This window comes from Colletotrichum fructicola, assembly GCF_000319635.2.
Source record: "Colletotrichum fructicola Nara gc5 chromosome Unknown KSG_Nara_v1_contig07, whole genome shotgun sequence".
NCBI classification, from domain to species: Eukaryota; Fungi; Ascomycota; class Sordariomycetes; order Glomerellales; family Glomerellaceae; genus Colletotrichum; species Colletotrichum fructicola.
Genome location: NW_027094057.1, coordinates 1335478 through 1352734, shown reverse-complemented (window position 1 = coordinate 1352734; position 17257 = coordinate 1335478). Strand labels below are relative to the sequence as shown.

Sequence of the window (17257 nt, the reverse complement as noted above, 5' to 3'; positions counted from 1 at the left end):
TGATTCCCCGAGGAATACAGGCGGCAATAATGCAGTTTGCTCTCGTATACTTGCGCGTATAAATGTCCTCGCACATCCAAGATTCTTCCACTTGTATGCTTCTTTGATCGAGGAGGTTCTGAGCCTGATTGCAATCACCAGCGGCGGCCCCTCAGAGACATGATGCCAATGATGAATACCACTCCAGGGGTCGTTATTGTCCTTTTGTAAGTAATACATAAAGTTAAGGTAGCTCATGAGAGGATACTAACCTCCCCCAAGAGTGAATCTGTCTTTGATCACTGCGCAAAGCGACTACCAATGGCCAGCGTATCGCCCTTTGGAGTACGTCACCCCGGTACCAAAACCCACAACAACTTCGACCTTCGCGCCGCCTTATTCCCAGCTTTCGAGTCTGTTAGAACCACGCTCAACAACAACTTGGGATTCTCCTGACTCAACGCCGACGGATCACGGTATCGTGTACGGGAACGCAGCTCTGTCATCTTTATGGGCTCCTATCCCCGTCTCATCACCCCCGTTCACAACCACAGTTTTGCCAACGCCGATTCCAAGCAGTCAGCTAATCAAGCCGCCGCCTTTACCCATCGCACCTACATTGTCTTCAAATGACAGCTTCAAGTTTCCAAGTGATTTCCAATGGGGATTCGCTGGTGCTGCTCTCCAAATTGAAGGTGCAACCAAGAATGAGGGCCGTGGACCCAGCGCGTGGGAGAACCGAATGAGAGGCAACTTCTCTTCCTCTGGAGAGAACTCAGGACCACCGGATATCGCAACGATGAACTACTACCTCTACAAGCAGGACATCGCTCGTCTCGCAGCCGTCGGTGTGCAATCATACAGCTTCAGCATCTCATGGTCGCGTATTGTCCCTTTCGGCAAAGCCGGGTCGCCGATCAACAAAGAGGTCATCGATCATTACAGCGACCTCATCGATACAGTGATCAGCTACGGGATGAAACCAGTGGTCACATTGTACCACTTCGACACTCCCGCAACTCTGCAGTCTAACACGTCATTCTTTTCATATGATCACCCGGACTTCATCAACAGCTTCGTCTACTACGCTCAGACTGTGTTGGTCCACTATTCTGACCGTGTCGGCACGTGGTACACCTTCAATGAACCGACCATCGAGCCCAGCATTTCTGGTTCTTGGGTCACCAGCCGCTACGTCCTAGAAGCACATGCCAAAGTCGTCCGTTGGTACCGAGATGTCGTCAAAGGCGATGCACTCTGGAGCATGAAGTTCGATCTCACCGACAGCGGCTTCGCGCTTCCATTGGACCCAACCAATGCTTCGGATGTGGCTGCTGCTGTGCGGCGCAATGAGTTCACGGTTGGGTACTTTGCTCGCCCCCTGTTCTTGGGCGAGAATCCACCGCAGTCGATGATAGAGACTGTCGGCGACAAGGTTCCGACGTACACGGACGAAGAGCTTGAATTCTTCAATGGAACTGCCGACTTCTTTGCCTTTGACATTTACACTGCGACATATCATTCTGAGCCAGAAGGAGGCTTCGCCGCGTGTGCTGCAGATCCAGAACATGCCCTGTATCCGCAGTGCACAGTCCCATCCAGGACCAGGGGGCTTTGGGAGGCGAACTTCCAAGGAAACCCCGACCGCATTGCCGTAAGTCTCACAGCCAGAAGAAACAAGATGAAATTTCTGCTTACCAGACAAAACGCAGGTGCCCGCTGAGCATGTTCGCGCCATGCTCGGTTTCTGGCAGGCAACGTATCCCACCAAAGGGGGGATTACTATTGCTGAATTCGGTCTGCCTGCATACAAGGCGGCTAACATGTCAACAGAGCATATCCAGAACGACCTCGCCCAGTCCAACTTTTACATACCAATCCTTGCAGAGGTTTTGAAGGGGATTAACCTCGATGATATTCACGTAAAGGGATTATACGGATGGTCGTTCCTCGACAACTGGGAATGGGGCCAGTACAATGACAAATACGGCGTCCAGGGATTCAACGCTACCACTCAAGAACGGTTCTACAAGAGAGCCATCTTTGACTACGCCGGATTCATCCAGGATCACATGGAGGAGTAACGTAGCACACCGAATTACATGCACATCATCTTCTTATTATTGGGGCAGTGTTACGTCATTCTTGCCAGCTGGAGATCTATTGTCTTTGTCGCCTGCGAGGGTGGATATGCCTGATCATGCAGACTCGAAAGATGTTCAATTTGAATCACTTTTCCATCAGACGTCACCTTTATCCTCTGTAATCAAATTTGAAATAGTCTTGAGTAATAAAGATTCAACATTACTTCTAGGGTTTTGCTGGGCAGGCAGTGTACTTCACGACCTAGATCGCAGTATGCTAAATACTTCAATAAGGACTATGGCAGTAGACAAAACGACGACGGTAAAACACGACGACTATCCGCGACGTCCTTTAGGCGAGATACTTCAAGATGAAGGGGACAGTCTCAACAACGTCCCAGTCCTCATCCTTCGTCTCGTCGCCGAAGATCTTCAAGCCACGGGCGATGAACTTGTATGTGCCCTCAGGAATAATGGTGCGGTCAGCCAAGAAACCGCCAAAGTTCCAGGTGTATCCAAAGCGGTGAGCATATTCGACAGGCGAGTTGGGGACGGGGCCTAGAGTCGGATATCCCTGGTGATCGGTCACCTTGAGGGTGGAGTTGGTGACTCCAACAGCAACGAGCTCAACGTGCAGCTGCGTAGTGCCGACAGTAGGGGTGACAACCATCTTGGGGTAAATGGCGCTGCCAGTAGATCCGGGGCGAGGGATAGTGAAGGTACGGTTGGCAACGACGGGGATGAGGAAGTGGTTGTCGGTTGAGGACAGGTAGACGCCGTTGAGTCCAAGACCAGGAACCAGCACGGGGGTATCGTGCATGCTGCCGCCAACGCCGAGGTAAGGCACAGAGAGTGTCTCTCCATTGCTGCCCTCGAGAGTGATGTAGCCGCTGTACACAGGCAGGAGAGTAGCGTTCAGTCCGGAAGGAGGGGTAGCTGTGAAGGCAACGTCGGCGCTACCTCCAGCGGGAACTGTGAGAGTGTCGACTGCGAACTTGATGTCGGCCCACGCGTCGACGGTCGGAGGAGGGGCTCTGGCAACGACGAGCTGGGCCTCACCAGGGGTAAAAGTGTAAACAGTCGCAGACTTTGCATGACCAAGCTTGTAAGTAATTGCCTCAGAAGCAGTGTTCTTGACGCTGAAAGTGTGCTCTCCAACGAAGTTATCGGTGTCGTTGAAGGAGATGCCCGTAGACCCAAGAATCGTCGTCGCATGTGCAGCGTCCCAGGCTTGCACTAGACCAGCACCCTGCTGAGCCACAGGAGCCAGGACATCCTCGTGAACTGTGGTTCCGTCGTTCCATGCCTTGGGTTCAGCAGTGGCGGAAATGACGCTGCGAAGTGTCTCCTGATCCAGAGTGCCACGAGCTTGACTAACGAGAGCATACACGGCCGCAACAAACGGGGTACTCATACTTGTGCCCGGATTAACCATGTATTGCGATTGATCCCAAATCCACGTAGAAAGAATTCCGCCTCCCGGTGCAGTGAACTGAGGCTTGAGCTGAAGATCCCAGGTTGGGCCGTAGCTAGAGAAGGGGCTGGTGTATCCGGCGGTGACGCCGTTGCTGATCGGCTCAGCAAATAGACCGGAGCTGCTAGGAGGGCCAAAAGTGACGGTGATATTCTCAGAGTTGTTGATCCATTCCCTGGCTTGTCTGGGCATGATCAATCCAGCGCCCAGGATTCCGTCGGTATAAACATATGGAGGGTAAATTCTGCTGACCTCGTGTTAGCCATTGACAAATTTGTGGGGTATCAGATTGACGCACGATTCGCTTGAGGGAAAGAAGAAGATGTACTTGGCTCCTCTGTCAAGCACATTTTGACCCTGAATATCCGAGGCGCAAGCGTCCATGTTGAGGATTGGAATGGCATCGGTCAAGTCGATGTCTTCAGCAAGAGGCTCGCACGCGGAGTTGTTGACAGCGCCAGCCCAGACTCTCAGAGTGACGTTGGCAGTGACTGCAGGTGCGCCGGCAGACCATCCGAAAGCATACTCGCCAGTCTCGTTCTTAAAAGTGCCGCGAGTCATCAAGTTGGGCAGAACAGTGTTATCAACAGACCCAATACCGGCAACAGCCTGGCCAGAAGCAGGGGAAGCCACGGCCCAAACACCCAAGTTGCCCGAGTTGCCGGCCGCAACAACGACGGGAACACCAGCCTCGGCAATGCGGGAGACAGCCACAGCAGCAGCGTCAATGGACCATCCAGAGTCATCGCCAGCAGAGCAGGAGATAACGTCGCTGCCGTCCTCGTAAGCCTTGTAGAAAGCGGAAACCAGGATCTCACTGGTTGTGTAGCCGGCGCAACCGCTGACCTTGTAGGCGCCGAGGGTAACATCTGGGGCAGCACCGGTGAAGCCGAGCTCGTTCTCCTGGGCCATGATGATGCCCGCAACGTGGGTTCCGTGGCCCTGGCAGGTATCGAGGGGGTCAGCGTCAGGCTGAGGCGCGTCGGAGCTCTCGACATAGTCGTCGCCCGTCAAGTCCCAGCCATAACCCACTGGGAAACCCTCGCCGAAGCCACCTCCAAGGGCCGGGTGTCTGTAATCAACACCGGTGTCGACGATGCCGACCTTGATTCCCTTGCCGGTAAAACCAGCCTCGCGCAGCTTATCGACCTGCGTCATGACATGGGTGCTGTAGGTGTCCTTGACAGCCTCCTCACGGCGGTTCTTGATGGAGCGGAGGAGTGCCTCGCCGGTCGCGGTGCCGTTGCGGCCGACGGAGCTCGGGTTTGGCTTCGGCATCTGAATCTTGCGCACCGGCCAGACGCCCTTGACGCTGAGCTTGCCGGCGATCTTGCCGGCCGTGACGTGGGGCTCTTCGTCATCTTCAACGCGGATAGACGCGCCGTTGAAGAGGCGGTACTTCAGGTCCAGGCGGGGCACAACAGAGAGGCCATCGGATCGGAGCTCATCCAAGAGTCCCGCGGAGTCGGCCTCGCCGTCGAATTCGACGATATACGCGCCTTTAACGAAGGCATCCTCGTCGATCTGAGGAGCCGCGGGCTCGGCGTCAGCTGCTGCGACGCATGCCGTAGAGGCTAACAGGCCGAGTGCCAGGGAGGCGACGTTAGAGGAGAACCTCATGGCGGTGGTTGACGCTGGATTTCAAACGAGTGACCGGCGGTGACCGAACACCAGACATGATTGATCTAAAGCATCTTGAGCGGATATATACAAATCGACTCATTCTCAGCGTCAATCGCGCACATAGCAAATGCAGTGATGAGATTTCTGGCATTCGTTGAACACGAGAAATTGGGACCTTCCCGTTCGGGACCCGAAATTACCGGTGCTGGGGGCGACTGGCGATCTTCGGCTTGGCTGCTGCGACTCTGCTGTTCTTGACCATCGCCAAGGCGGCAAGCCGCTTCGCTTTCGGTCCTGTCGTTCCTGTTTGTTAAATCGGCCGAGATATTCCGGAGCCACGCCTCATCGTTACTGCAGCCGTCCAGAGTTGACATGATAGAAAATGCTGGCCCTCAGCTCTGCCTTGAAAGGCGCGTTTTGGCGACCGCGTCGGTCGACAGCCGAAGTTAAGGTCGTGGGGCCGCGGTCGTATTCGAAGATCAGGGGTGGGCCGGTACGAGCTTGGGGCACGTCATGCGCAGTGTGAAAGCACCAAATCATCTATATCCCGGTCGTGTTGATATGCTTAAACAGCTTCACGAGGGGCGCCATCGCCGATGAGGCAGGAGGTTGTCGAATTAAGCAGAGGTGTGGGGGATGGTGTGAGGGCCGATCATGCCCAATTGTGCTCGAAGGTGATAACAAGCAGCAACGATTAGAGCCTAGCTGTCAGCAGTCTACAGACGGAACTTTTGTTATTTCCGGCTTCGCGAAAACGACGGCCTCTAGCATTTCCTTGGCGATAACTGTCCGGGTCAAAAAAGTCACGGTTCAAAAAAGATGGGAAATAGCACAACCTGGTTTCGATCCAGGGACCTCTGGGTTATGAGCCCAGCGCTCTACCCCTGAGCTATTGTGCTTTCGTAATTGGGTGATTGTGGATATGGTTCCACACTGTCGCCGCGGATTATCGGGTCTGATGAAGAGCTGGAGATCAGAGGAAAGCCCACACATATTAGTTTAAGCGATGGACAACAGATTATCCAACGACGAGCGCGTGATATACTCGTAGCTTTACAAATTTTATCCGTCTGAGGCCCCTTTTTTGCATCTTTAGGCAAGTTGCGAAAGTTTCATGTATCATTCTCATATTTAGAGAGTTGAAAATGATCAATATGACGCTTCATAGGTAGCTTCGCGAGGGTCTTGACTAAGGGACGAGCCCGGTAATTTCGGTACATTCGGCTTCACCCGGTCTCCGCCTCCGCCATATTCGGATCGCTTGCCGTGAGCGTCATGGACTTCCTTGCCGAAGTTCGGTCTTCGAAACCAGCCATCATCAACGTACCTTGTCGGCACCCCGATATGGTAGCGTGCCAAACCAGGTGATTGAAGATGGGATGAGTGACGCCAAACTTGCCGATCACATTATCAGTTGACATAATGACACATGTCTGGTCGGAAAAGAAATCGTGTGTCTCGCAAGGAGTTTGTGATTGATTCAGGAGGTTATCTAACTCATTTTACACCTAACCATGTAGGCCATCAGAAGTAATATTCTGCTCGCTAATATCAGTGACAGGCTTTCAGACTCAAACACGTTCTTACCTTTTAGACGAGTTTAAGCCATGGGGGATGTTCATTCTCGGCAGAAAGAAATCAGCTGACCCATGTGCTGCCGACTCCGCCGGGCTTCCATGTAGGACGGGACGGGTCCGGAGCAACACACGGAGGCCCTTCCGTCAATTTCACCGGACGTCGCCGACTTCCTTTCGATTTGCAAACGACCCCCGATAACCTTCAGTTGCGACAAGTGAGAGAACCATATCCAATAAGTTCACTGCATGAACCTTTTCGTCGGTGTCGACAGACGGATGTCGGGTAAGCTGCCTGAGATACATTCTTCCGGAGGTTCCAGGGAGCATCGACAGCGTTTATGTGCCTAACGACATCTTCCGTGTTTACGATACGCATGACAAACACGTTATGAGCCACCTGTAGACAGATGTCCCCGCGAGATTGCTTGGAAATGGTTTCAAGTCATTTGCAAACTGAGTTCAACATAACCGTGTACCCGGGTCAGTCCATCCCGCTTGCTGCCGTTCGAATAGCATGACACTTTAAATCAATTTCAACTAGATGAACTATCCGAAGTGGATATTGCTCACCACTGTACGTCTACCTCGGTCGCATCGTGGTCCACCCGGTGATATCTCTAGGTAAAGTGCCCTTTTCATGCCATCGTCGTTGGTGTGGCGTGATCAATGGGCAAGCTCCGAACGGGTGTGGTTGACTTGACCACATACGTTCCCGTGCGAGACTCCGTCGGCGGCTTCTTGTAGCATCCGCGGATGCCGGAAACCATAAAGTCGGACCATCTTGTGTCCTTGAGAATACTGAGCTAGCGGAACTGCTTTTGCCTTTCGGCTGGGCCCAGGTACCGAACTGAAGTAGAGATAGCGTCGTTTCGAAGCCGCCTCGACATCACGACAGGAAGAAACATATTTCGGATAGGACTAGAAAGTGCTGACCACACCGAGGGAATCGTTCGAGAAGCCTGCACCCCGCACTGAAGTTGACACACGAAACGGGCGGGGATAGAGGGGGAAACGTGATCCACTCAAGGTCTAGACCGGGTGTTCGCGAGCGACATCTTTCAGAGTTGGCAGTGACAAGGCCTCCAGTGGATGCTACAATGTGAAAGTGAACCAGGGTCAGGCACTTGCAAGTTTTTTCCTCTGCTGTTTTCAAACTTGTTTGCTGGTTTCGCAGGCTGCAGATTGCAGTTTGCATGAAGCTCATTGACCTCCAGATCGTCCCAAGGAGTTCAGATGCCAAGACCATAGTTGGAGATACGTCCACATCACAAAATTTGACCCCCCGTCGACGAATTTCATGCAGTGATTACATGACTGCTTCTGTTTTCAACTCAATTCAGACGACCTATCTTTTTGTTTGGTGACAAACACACGGATATGTGATATATGTGTGCGAACAGACATGGCAATGAACAATCCCGTCTTCATAAAAGGAGGCTGAGTGCTGACGTGCTTGTGCAACCAGGCCGGGCTGCGCGCGGACGATGCACACGTCGCAAACTCTCGATTTTGACTCGACGCTAGAAAGCACGTTCATCGCGACAAGTGCCGAATCTAGGTAGCCTACGGAGGACGCGCTGCACTCGCGACTTGGCATGCTCGATTGCTCGTTTCTCGTGTAGTTTATAGGATGTGTGCCGACCCAGTCATGAGTTCGTGTCTTGCAAGAGCAGACAGCTTGGCGCAACATTTGTGTCCCAAGATGAACACCTTTACTCAAGAATGCGATTCAACCTGCAGATTTCGAGTCATCAGCTTGTGGTAATTGAGTTGCTGTGGGGATTGAATGAAACACTTGCATTTCTGCCAAGTCGGCAGAAACAACGACAAGACTTTTAAAACTTCAATAGCCGTGCAAACTTGTACCTCCAGTCTCTATGGCATATGAACTCCTGCATGATATTGCATTGTGGGGGATATTACATTGGTGAACCGTCCACCCAAAAAATGCGAATTTCGCAAATTGGCCGTGGGGTTGAAGCGACTGGAAGCAGACGGGCATGCGAGGCGGATGCGAGATGGGAAAATGCAAAGTTCGTCCAACTTGTTGAGTCCGGTGGCACGAAGGTTCACCCCGAAGAGGAACCAGTCCGACTAATCGCTGACCCGGACCCGGGAACGGAGCGCGAGGAGACCTAGGCACTTCCAGAGTCAACTCCGTGGAACCACCGCAACTTGGCCCCGGCCTCCGGAAAACAAGCCCCCGAAACCATGAGGCTCTCCTGAACTCGTGGGAACTCAGAATTCGGATTGAGATGCCGTTAAGCTCTTCCGCCATCGACAACGGGCACCAAGCTCGAGGGGTGTAGCAGATATTCTGCTGATTTAGACTCGGAGACCTTTTCGATGCTAGCGTCCCGTTGGACAGGAACAAGTTGCCGGGTTGGATTCGTCCCGGGCGCAACGCTATTCCGCTTGGGACATGATGCGGCCATTTCGAATGGAACTGTTGCAAAATCTGCTAAGAGACTTCTCATATGAAGATTGGTGTAATTAGACCTAAGCTCTAAGAGGACGCGATCTATCTTCAGTCAGTGACATGATAAAAGAGGATAAAAGAGAGGACTTGATCAAGTGCCATACACAGCTCGGCCATCTGAAAGGTGACTGCAAGTCATTGAACCCCTTCCTAACTGTGTCATTTACACGAACCTCTGAGGTTCGCGCACGAGCATCGTGATGATGGTGTCGTGGACGGGGAGGGCGGCTTGGCGGAATTCGGCAGCGCAAGGGTGAGGCGCTCGCGAACGGGCGTCGCGCATTTGTGGAGAATCACCAAAGCGGCAACGCAAAGACCTTTTCCTGCTGCAGGAACGTGAGCTTCTTTGAGGCAGTTTGGTGGTTTTGGCATGCTGGGGCAGCCTGCGGGCGTCCTGAGGCCGTTGGGGTTGCATCTAGGTGCTGCTACGAGATCCCTTGATACCAGGTTGTCTCCTGTCGATCCTCTTCCTGTTCCTGATGAGAGTGCTGCGGCTGCAGGTGCAGGTAAAAACGCTGCCGGTGCAGATGCTGACGCTTACATCGATAGACAGATCGGGCGCACGTGGGGAGAAGCCGATAGAGCGCGCCATTGCTCCCACTAGGAAGAAAAGGGCAAAGGCCGGCGCTGGCTCCAGCTTTAGTTCAAGGCACGACCCGAGCTTCAGAAGACAGCGACCTGGATCTGAAGTAGACACATTCTCGCGTTTGAGCAGGATTTACGGAGTGTTCGGCAATTGCGACTTGATTCCTCAATAGGGCGCCCGCGAGAGAAACAAGTCGGAGACGGGCTGTTCTGACGTACGGAGTCTTTTCCGAGGGCGAGTGGTCAGGATGAGCAGCGCCCAGTCCGGCACGTGTCAGGTTCATTCAATCAGGCCGAAGACATGACATACTTGCTTTGGCCAGAAGATGTTCTTTTTCCCCGGGGAAGACAACATGACAAGGTAGTTGACGCCGGTCCAGAACCCCGTTGGGTCTCCGGAGGCTTGTCCCTGTCCATCGGTTACTCTAAATGACTGGGGACAGCGGAATTGGAGACACTAGGGGCAGAAGAACCGCGGCCGTGGGAGAGAAAACACAAGAGTCATTCCAGGGACGTCATTCCGCTCGCCTGTAACATGTCAGTTTTGAGCGAGGCGGCGCAACTTCCTCCCGAAAACAGCCCTACCAGGTAGTCCGGTTCTGTCGGCTAAGCATCGTTCCGTACCGCTTGGGTGCACAAATCTGACTGAGGCACCTCATTGTGATCGATGTGCGTGTGTGCGGCCCCTCTTTTGGTGTGAATGGATGTGTAAGTGGGAGAGAAAAGATGGTGTGCTAGGCCGATGCATGTTGGTTGCAGTCCACGTGCGCCAAGCCAGAAACAGGTTTCAAGATTATGTATCGAAACAAACTCCTCGAGAGTATAATAGTTCGTCCCGGACGCACGCCAGGACATCATTTAGCTCCTCGGAATTATGCCTTGCTGACCCGTTTGGTTCTACATTGTTAATAACCCTTTTCTTCCCAGCCTTTCGTAGGCTTTGGTTTTGTAGATCGCCCTTTCTCACAACAATCCTTGGAGAACTGTAGCAACACGCAATGCATCTAGGATCGTCCGTCGCGGCCGCCGCGATGCTGCTTGCCGGCTTCTCGGCAGCGGCCCCACTCGAACGCCGGGCTTTCAGTGCCGAGCTCCCGACCAGCCCCGAACAGATTCGCGTTGTCGAACAAGAAGCTCGCGGGTCTCTGCCCAACTCTGCGCCGCCACCGAAGTTGGAGCCAAGCAGCTTGACAGCTTTCCAGCTCATTCAGTTCAACGAGCAGTTCGAAGTCGCCTTTTTCTCGTCCATGCTGGAGAATGTTACTCAGGGAGGACCTGGCTGGGAAACAACGGAGAAGGACAAGCTTATGGATGCGCTTAAAGTTGTTGTTGCTGTATGTCCCCCGCTCTCAGCTGGCTTTTCGTATGGTCACTAACCCATTCACAGCAAGAGAAGCTTCATGCACTTGACGCCAAGGGTGTGTTGGACCATTTCAAAGCGTTCTCGCCGGCACCTTGCCAGTATCAGTTCCCTACCAACAGTCTCAAGGAAGCCGTCGCTTTGGCTGAGACGTTTACCTCGGTGGTGCTAGGTACCCTCCAAGATGCGACACAGCTTCTCGCAAAGAATGGCGACTCGGGCCCAGTCCGTGCCGTGACATCCGTCATCGGCCAGGAAGGCGAACAGAACGGGTTCTATCGCAGCATCTTAGCCCGTGCGCCCTCGTCGCAACCTTTCCTTACGACTTCAATCGCCCCGTTCGCCTTCTCCGCTCTTCAGTCTTTTGTCGTCAAGGACTCTTGCCCGTTCAAGATGTCCTCGATCGAAATCCCAACCTTTGCGCCCCTGAACGTAATGCAGATGGCGAATGGAGGCGAGATTGAGGCGAAGGACCAGATGCTTTCCATGAAGGTCGACTTGCGAGAGGTTGTCACTGCCGGACGCTTCCTTGGCAAGGACCCCGGTGGTCTTTTCGTCACCTACCTCAACGGACAGAACGTCCCTCTCAGCGTTCCTGTGAAGAACGGACAATGGACCGGTTCCAGCATCGAGTTCCAAGCCGACTTTCCCTTCGAAAAGAACAGCATGTGGGGATTAACCATCGCGGCGCTGACATTTGAGGGTAACTTCAAGAATGCCGATGATATTGCAAAGGCTACGCTTGCGGGTCCAGGTTTGATCCAGGTCAACAAATGACAGACTGCGGAGAGTTTCTGTGTTTTCTTTTTATTCAAGGCATAACAATATGGGAAAGCGATGTGTAGAAGATTTGGAAGATATCCCAAGCTTGGGAGTTTTTGGCGTTCTCAACAGCATAGACTAGCCTTCACTTCTAGCAAATAATTCTTGTTACCAAACTGCGCTCATTATTCCCAAGCTCAGGATGACACTGGAGTAGCAGTCAGTGATGGCGACGTGGGCCATTGGCCAAGCCGCGGACGTCGCAAAAGTTTGATCCGAACATTCAAGACCTCTGCCTGCAGGCGGTTTAAACCGGCAAACCGGGCATGCAATACAACAGCATCCGTAGCGCCAGCTGGGATTGGCTGTGCGGTGTTGGTGTCCACCTCCGTTGCCGACTGTATGTTCTCCACCGTCCTACTCAATATTACCAACAGACTCTTCGCTGCGCGATGACGCTACTGTGAATGTGTTCGAAAGATGAGATGATGAGCCCCTTTCCATCCACGGATGCCCCTTCCGACACATTTCGACTCAACACAGGACCCGAATAGGAAATGCTTGGTCCTGCCCGGTTCGTCCGCTCGCGCCGCCGAATACGACAATTAGCTCATATGATTAAGTCGTCCGACCATTCTTCCTGCGCTGCTTCTGCACATGCAACATTGTCACATTCTGTTCTCATTCTCCAGCAGTATTCCGACTCGCACAAGGAATCCGAAGTTGCATGTGGTCTAGAATCTTTCCGAGGGCATGACAGATCCTGACGATCAACAATTTGGCGATCTCTTATCATGACCACTAAGATCGACGGCTTGGCGCAACCGTCAGAAAAGACAACAAGAACGCGAAAGCGATTCCCTGCCCAGGAAACAGCACAGGTCCTAGTGCACGGCGTGGGCCTGTCACATACTTCGTCTCAGATGGTACCAAAACTTCGGATTCAAGGGTGTCTTTGATAGTTCGGACGTTTCTCAAAGCGCACTTGACGGAGCTATCAAACAGGATAGCCTTGCAAAATTTCACAATCAAGGCCATCCTTCGCTTCTCCGAGGGACAGTCGGTAAACCATATTCCCGAACGGGCCAAGCCAGGAACCGATACCCTAGCTTCCCCAGAAGCTAGATCTATGGCGAAAAAGCTTGATTCTTTAATCGAAATAATGACTTCAGAACTTCGATGGATGAACTTTATAATTTGACAGTCATTTGTGTACTCCCGCGGATTCTTTCCCGTCCCCGCGCGGGATTGAGAGAGAGCATCCGGTGGTGGGAGCACGAGGATGAAGCCGATGGAAAATGACAGAATATCAGGCGATTTATCTCTGTCGAGATGAGGGGAAGAGGCGAAATGATCGCCAAAACTTCCGAGTGGGTGTGGAATCTCATCATACCTCGGATCTCAGACGACATCGGGAGCATGTGTCGAGACGAGTTAGTTGCCGAGAAGACACCTACCAACGGTTATCTCTCGAATCAGGGGCATGCCGAATCCTCTTTGGGCAACTGAGGGGTCTTGGAAGGTTGTCAAGACGGCGCACCCCCCACGAAAGCTTCCTCGATGGTCGCGTCCAACGAGATACGATTCGTGGCCAGGGATTGAGTCATTTTCAGTCGGCGGTTTGGCGGGAAACGCTGGTCTGTGTCCACTTCACTTGGCAGTAAGCTTATTAAGAACTCAATTCTGGCGTCGGAGTCTAGACCGGCACATCACTCTTTGTTTCCGGAAGTCAGGGGTGAGACAACAGGGATTGGCACCTTGTGTCACGACCTCCCACCGGTGGCCGAATCGTGAAAATCGTCTTAGATCTCAAGTTGAACACACATCTCTGACAGGGCAATTTGAGGTATATGCGTGTAAGAAATGAGTTCTATGTCACTAAGAAACTCCAATGCGCGAGTCGAGCTTGTATGACTTCAGGACCACGGCAATAGTCTGGAGAATTCGTACAGTCTATTGCTTGACATTCTTGAGCCCCACATGACCTCCTTTGCCTGCGCAATGGCAATAAAATGCGCTTTGAGACGTATATCATCATCACGTAGGAACTGGTAGGCGATCAGAACATTGGAAGAACAAATTATACTCCCTACTTGCCAGCGCATTCAACCGGCAGCTGTGAATGTAGACTTCAAGTCATCAAGCTATCCACATTATAACTGACGTGTTATGCCTACTGTACGAAATTCCTTTTCAACCCCCGTAGGACGACAACAAGAGTGATGACGGGCAAGACCTTTGCTTGAAAATCAATATCTTTTGTCAAAGTGAGAAATTTCATCGTTGTCCCCGCAGCTCGGGGGTCAAAGCATTCTTCAACACCGCGTTCCGTGAGCGTGCCTGCGAGCTTGAGATAGAGAGAGAACCCAAGCAACCGAGATAGTAACTTTCTAGAAGCATGTCCAGACATAGAAGTCGGGTTTTAAACACTACGAAGTACATTTATTCGCTATATCCGTTGGTTGTGAGGACCTGTGATGCGTGCTACCAAGCACCAAATGCTCAAATAGTAGGAATGATGCCTTAGGTGGTACAATGTCTTGCCATACCTTGGACCAAGAAAGCACCATCTGATTTCCATGTCTAGGGAGACGTCCAGAAATTGACCCAAGTGGGGGGGCCTTGATGAGTGAAAATGTCTCTGAGGAGCCAATGAACTTTGATGAAGGTATGCTGAAAAAACATATCTTTGAACATTTGACTGACTATCCCGTATTAAAACTCACGAACAACACCCTAGACGCGTTTGTCAATGAGAAGAGGCCCTCTTCACGTAAGAGTGTTAGCCCGGGCACTTCGTTACCGCGATGCATCGCGGTGCAAGTGCCGGCCCGCCGAATCCCCCGGTTCACTCGGCTCCGGGTTCCCCGTCATCGTACCGGGGGTAATAACCTTAAATGGCTAACACGGCAGCGATCAGCCCTCAACCATGTCAAGAATGGCCACGGGCCCGTCTTGGGATCCGCTGAAAGCTGACTTGAAATATCGCAAGCTTGATTTCCCCGCGGTACCACATCTTGGCTTGATCGTGTTCGGTCTTGGTAGTCATGCCACTCTGCTTTGCCTGACTGACTGCCGCTCGAATGAACAGATCGTGAGCTGCACTTTTGCGGGGTGCCCCTGAGTTCCCCGCGCTCGCAGCTCGGAAACAGCGCCGAATGCGACTCCAGCCTCTGCATTCAATCCGTCTTAAGCGCTCGGCTAGTGCTACACCGAATTTCTTCACGACCGCCTAATCCACTTGCAGCACACAAGCCGTGGTTGGCTCTGCATGACAGACGTCATGTGCGTTTTTGCAAATATCGCCAAGACATCATCAACTCCAGGGTTGAATGGTACATACAAATACATCATGAAAGGCCGATGACTTTTTTCCCGTGGTCTGTTGCTGGATGTCGTAGTGTGGCTTGGTCTTCTTGAATTGAAGCTTTCTCACAGCTCAATTGAGTTAACATGCGTTCGTTCGGTTTTGCCCTTGCCACGGCCTTGTCCGTAGGCGCCGCCAATGCTGCCCTTAGTATCGTTCCCGGAGCCACCTGGACGGCTGTAAGTTATCTATGGATCCGCCTGCTAATGGCACCAAAGTTGACCATTTTCAGACGAACACCGGAGAGCATGTTCAAGCCCATGGTAACGGAATCATGTAAGCTGATCCTTCAACATTGACGATCATTGACACTTACACCATTTAGTGAGGAAAATGGTGTCTACTACATGATTGGCGAAGAAAAGACCGACGGATCGGCTTTCCAGGCTGTCAACTGTTACTCGTCCACGAACCTCGTCGAGTGGAGCTTTGAGGGGCGACTTATCTCTCGTACCGAAGAAGCAGGTGACCTGGGACCCAACCGCATCATTGAGCGTCCCAAGGTCATTAAGAACGATAGCACGGGGAAGTATGTTTTGTATCTTCACATCGACTCTTCAGACTACAAGGATGCACGTGTGGGCGTCGGAATCGGCGACTCTGTCTGTGGAGAGTATGAGTATCTCCGAAGCTTCCGCCCCCTGGGCTTCCAGAGCCGCGACATCGGAGTTTACAAGGATGATGACGGCAAGGCTTATCTCCTGAGTGAGGATGTAAGAGAACTCCAATCTCCCCGAAGAAAGACGAAGTTGTGCTGATGCAAGGGCAGCGCGAGTACGGAACCCGCATCATCAAGCTCACCGATGATTACCTTGACGTCGAAGAGGTTACTTTCGGCTGGGAGTACTTTGCTGAGTCACCCGCCTTGGTCAAGAGAAACGGAATCTACTACATCTTCGGATCTCATCTGACCGGCTGGAACCCCAACGATAATGTAAGCTGTCGCGCCGATGAAGAGCACAAGAGTGGTAGCTGACTCTCTCACTAGGTCTACAGCTTTGCTGAGTCTCTTTCTGGCCCATGGTCCAACTGGACGGAATTTGCACCCGTAGGATCCAACACATTCAGCAGTCAGGTCAGCTATGTCTTGCCATTGGGCAACGACAAGGCTGTTTACATGGGAGACCGCTGGCACTCGACCAACTTGGCAGCAAGCACCTACATCTGGTTGCCCTTGAACTTCGATGGAACCACAGTTACCCTTGACTGGCATGATTCCTGGACTTTGGATGTCGCCGCAGGCACCTGGTCTGAGGCGAAGCCTACCATTGAGCTGGAGGGCGAAGCTGCCGAGCTGTCCAATGGTGCTCGTGCGGTCGACTGTTCTCAGTGCAGTGGCTCCTCAGCCGCTGGATACCTTGGCGGAGACGATGATGGTACGGCTATTTTCAACTTTGACTCAGCTGCCGCGGACCGTGTAACTCTCGTGGTCAAGCACAAGAACGGAGACACTAGCTCTCGGCATGCTGCTGTCTCAGTCAACGGCGAGGAGCAGAGTGTGGCTTTCTTGGCTACAAACCAACACCCCGACAGAGCTGGCAGCAGCGTCGTTCATGCTGATCTGAAGGAGGGAGCGAACACGGTTACGTTCTCCAGGTCGGAGGGTTGGGGCCCCGACGTCGATCAGTTGATTGTTCCTCAGTTGTGAAATGGACATGATGCTAGTACTCGGGCAATCCGATATGAATGAAAGCCGTATCACTTGGAAATTTGCTGCGCTCTTGTAGTACTTTATGAATACCCCTTGGGCCTTGCCCATTGCATGCGCCATTGTCCCTCTTTGCTATCGTCACGATAGGCTGGAGTGGCAGGGCGACTGACGAATTTTACGTTTGAGCCGAACTCACATAGGCTCTCTTGAACTTATCTACAGTTCAATAATAGGTGAGTACTTAGGAGACATCCTAAAACCCCAAAAGATCAGAAACACACTGGGGATATCCAGTGGCGGAAACATGAACATCGAC

The 17257-nt window shown here is 52.4% G+C and overlaps 4 protein-coding genes across 4 annotated transcripts; 3 read left to right on the top strand and 1 right to left on the bottom strand.

Annotated features, from left to right (window-relative positions):
* Window positions 1-171: 171 nt before the first annotated feature.
* BGL1A-0 (Beta-glucosidase 1A) lies at window positions 172-2063 on the top strand (the record flags this gene model as incomplete). The annotated part of the gene is made up of 3 exons (XM_032030888.1): window positions 172-206; window positions 262-1633; window positions 1692-2063. The coding sequence occupies 3 exons, from the start codon at window positions 172-174 to the stop codon at window positions 2061-2063; spliced, it is 1779 nt and encodes a 592-aa protein (XP_031889703.1).
* Window positions 2064-2415: 352 nt separating this feature from the next.
* vpr-1 (Minor extracellular protease vpr) lies at window positions 2416-5157 on the bottom strand (the record flags this gene model as incomplete). Its single annotated transcript, XM_032030886.1, has 2 exons — window positions 2416-3784; window positions 3836-5157. 2 exons carry the CDS (start codon window positions 5155-5157, stop codon window positions 2416-2418), a joined length of 2691 nt encoding a protein of 896 aa, XP_031889701.1.
* Window positions 5158-10799: 5642 nt separating this feature from the next.
* CGGC5_v012074 (uncharacterized protein) lies at window positions 10800-11938 on the top strand (the record flags this gene model as incomplete). Its single annotated transcript, XM_032030885.1, has 2 exons — window positions 10800-11135; window positions 11189-11938. 2 exons carry the CDS (start codon window positions 10800-10802, stop codon window positions 11936-11938), a joined length of 1086 nt encoding a protein of 361 aa, XP_031889700.1.
* A 3438-nt stretch (window positions 11939-15376) lies between these two features.
* On the top strand, window positions 15377-16938 carry CGGC5_v012073 (uncharacterized protein; the record flags this gene model as incomplete). Its single annotated transcript, XM_032030883.1, has 5 exons — window positions 15377-15469; window positions 15523-15566; window positions 15616-16003; window positions 16060-16224; window positions 16279-16938. 5 exons carry the CDS (start codon window positions 15377-15379, stop codon window positions 16936-16938), a joined length of 1350 nt encoding a protein of 449 aa, XP_031889890.1.
* Between the last annotated feature and the right edge of the window lie 319 nt (window positions 16939-17257).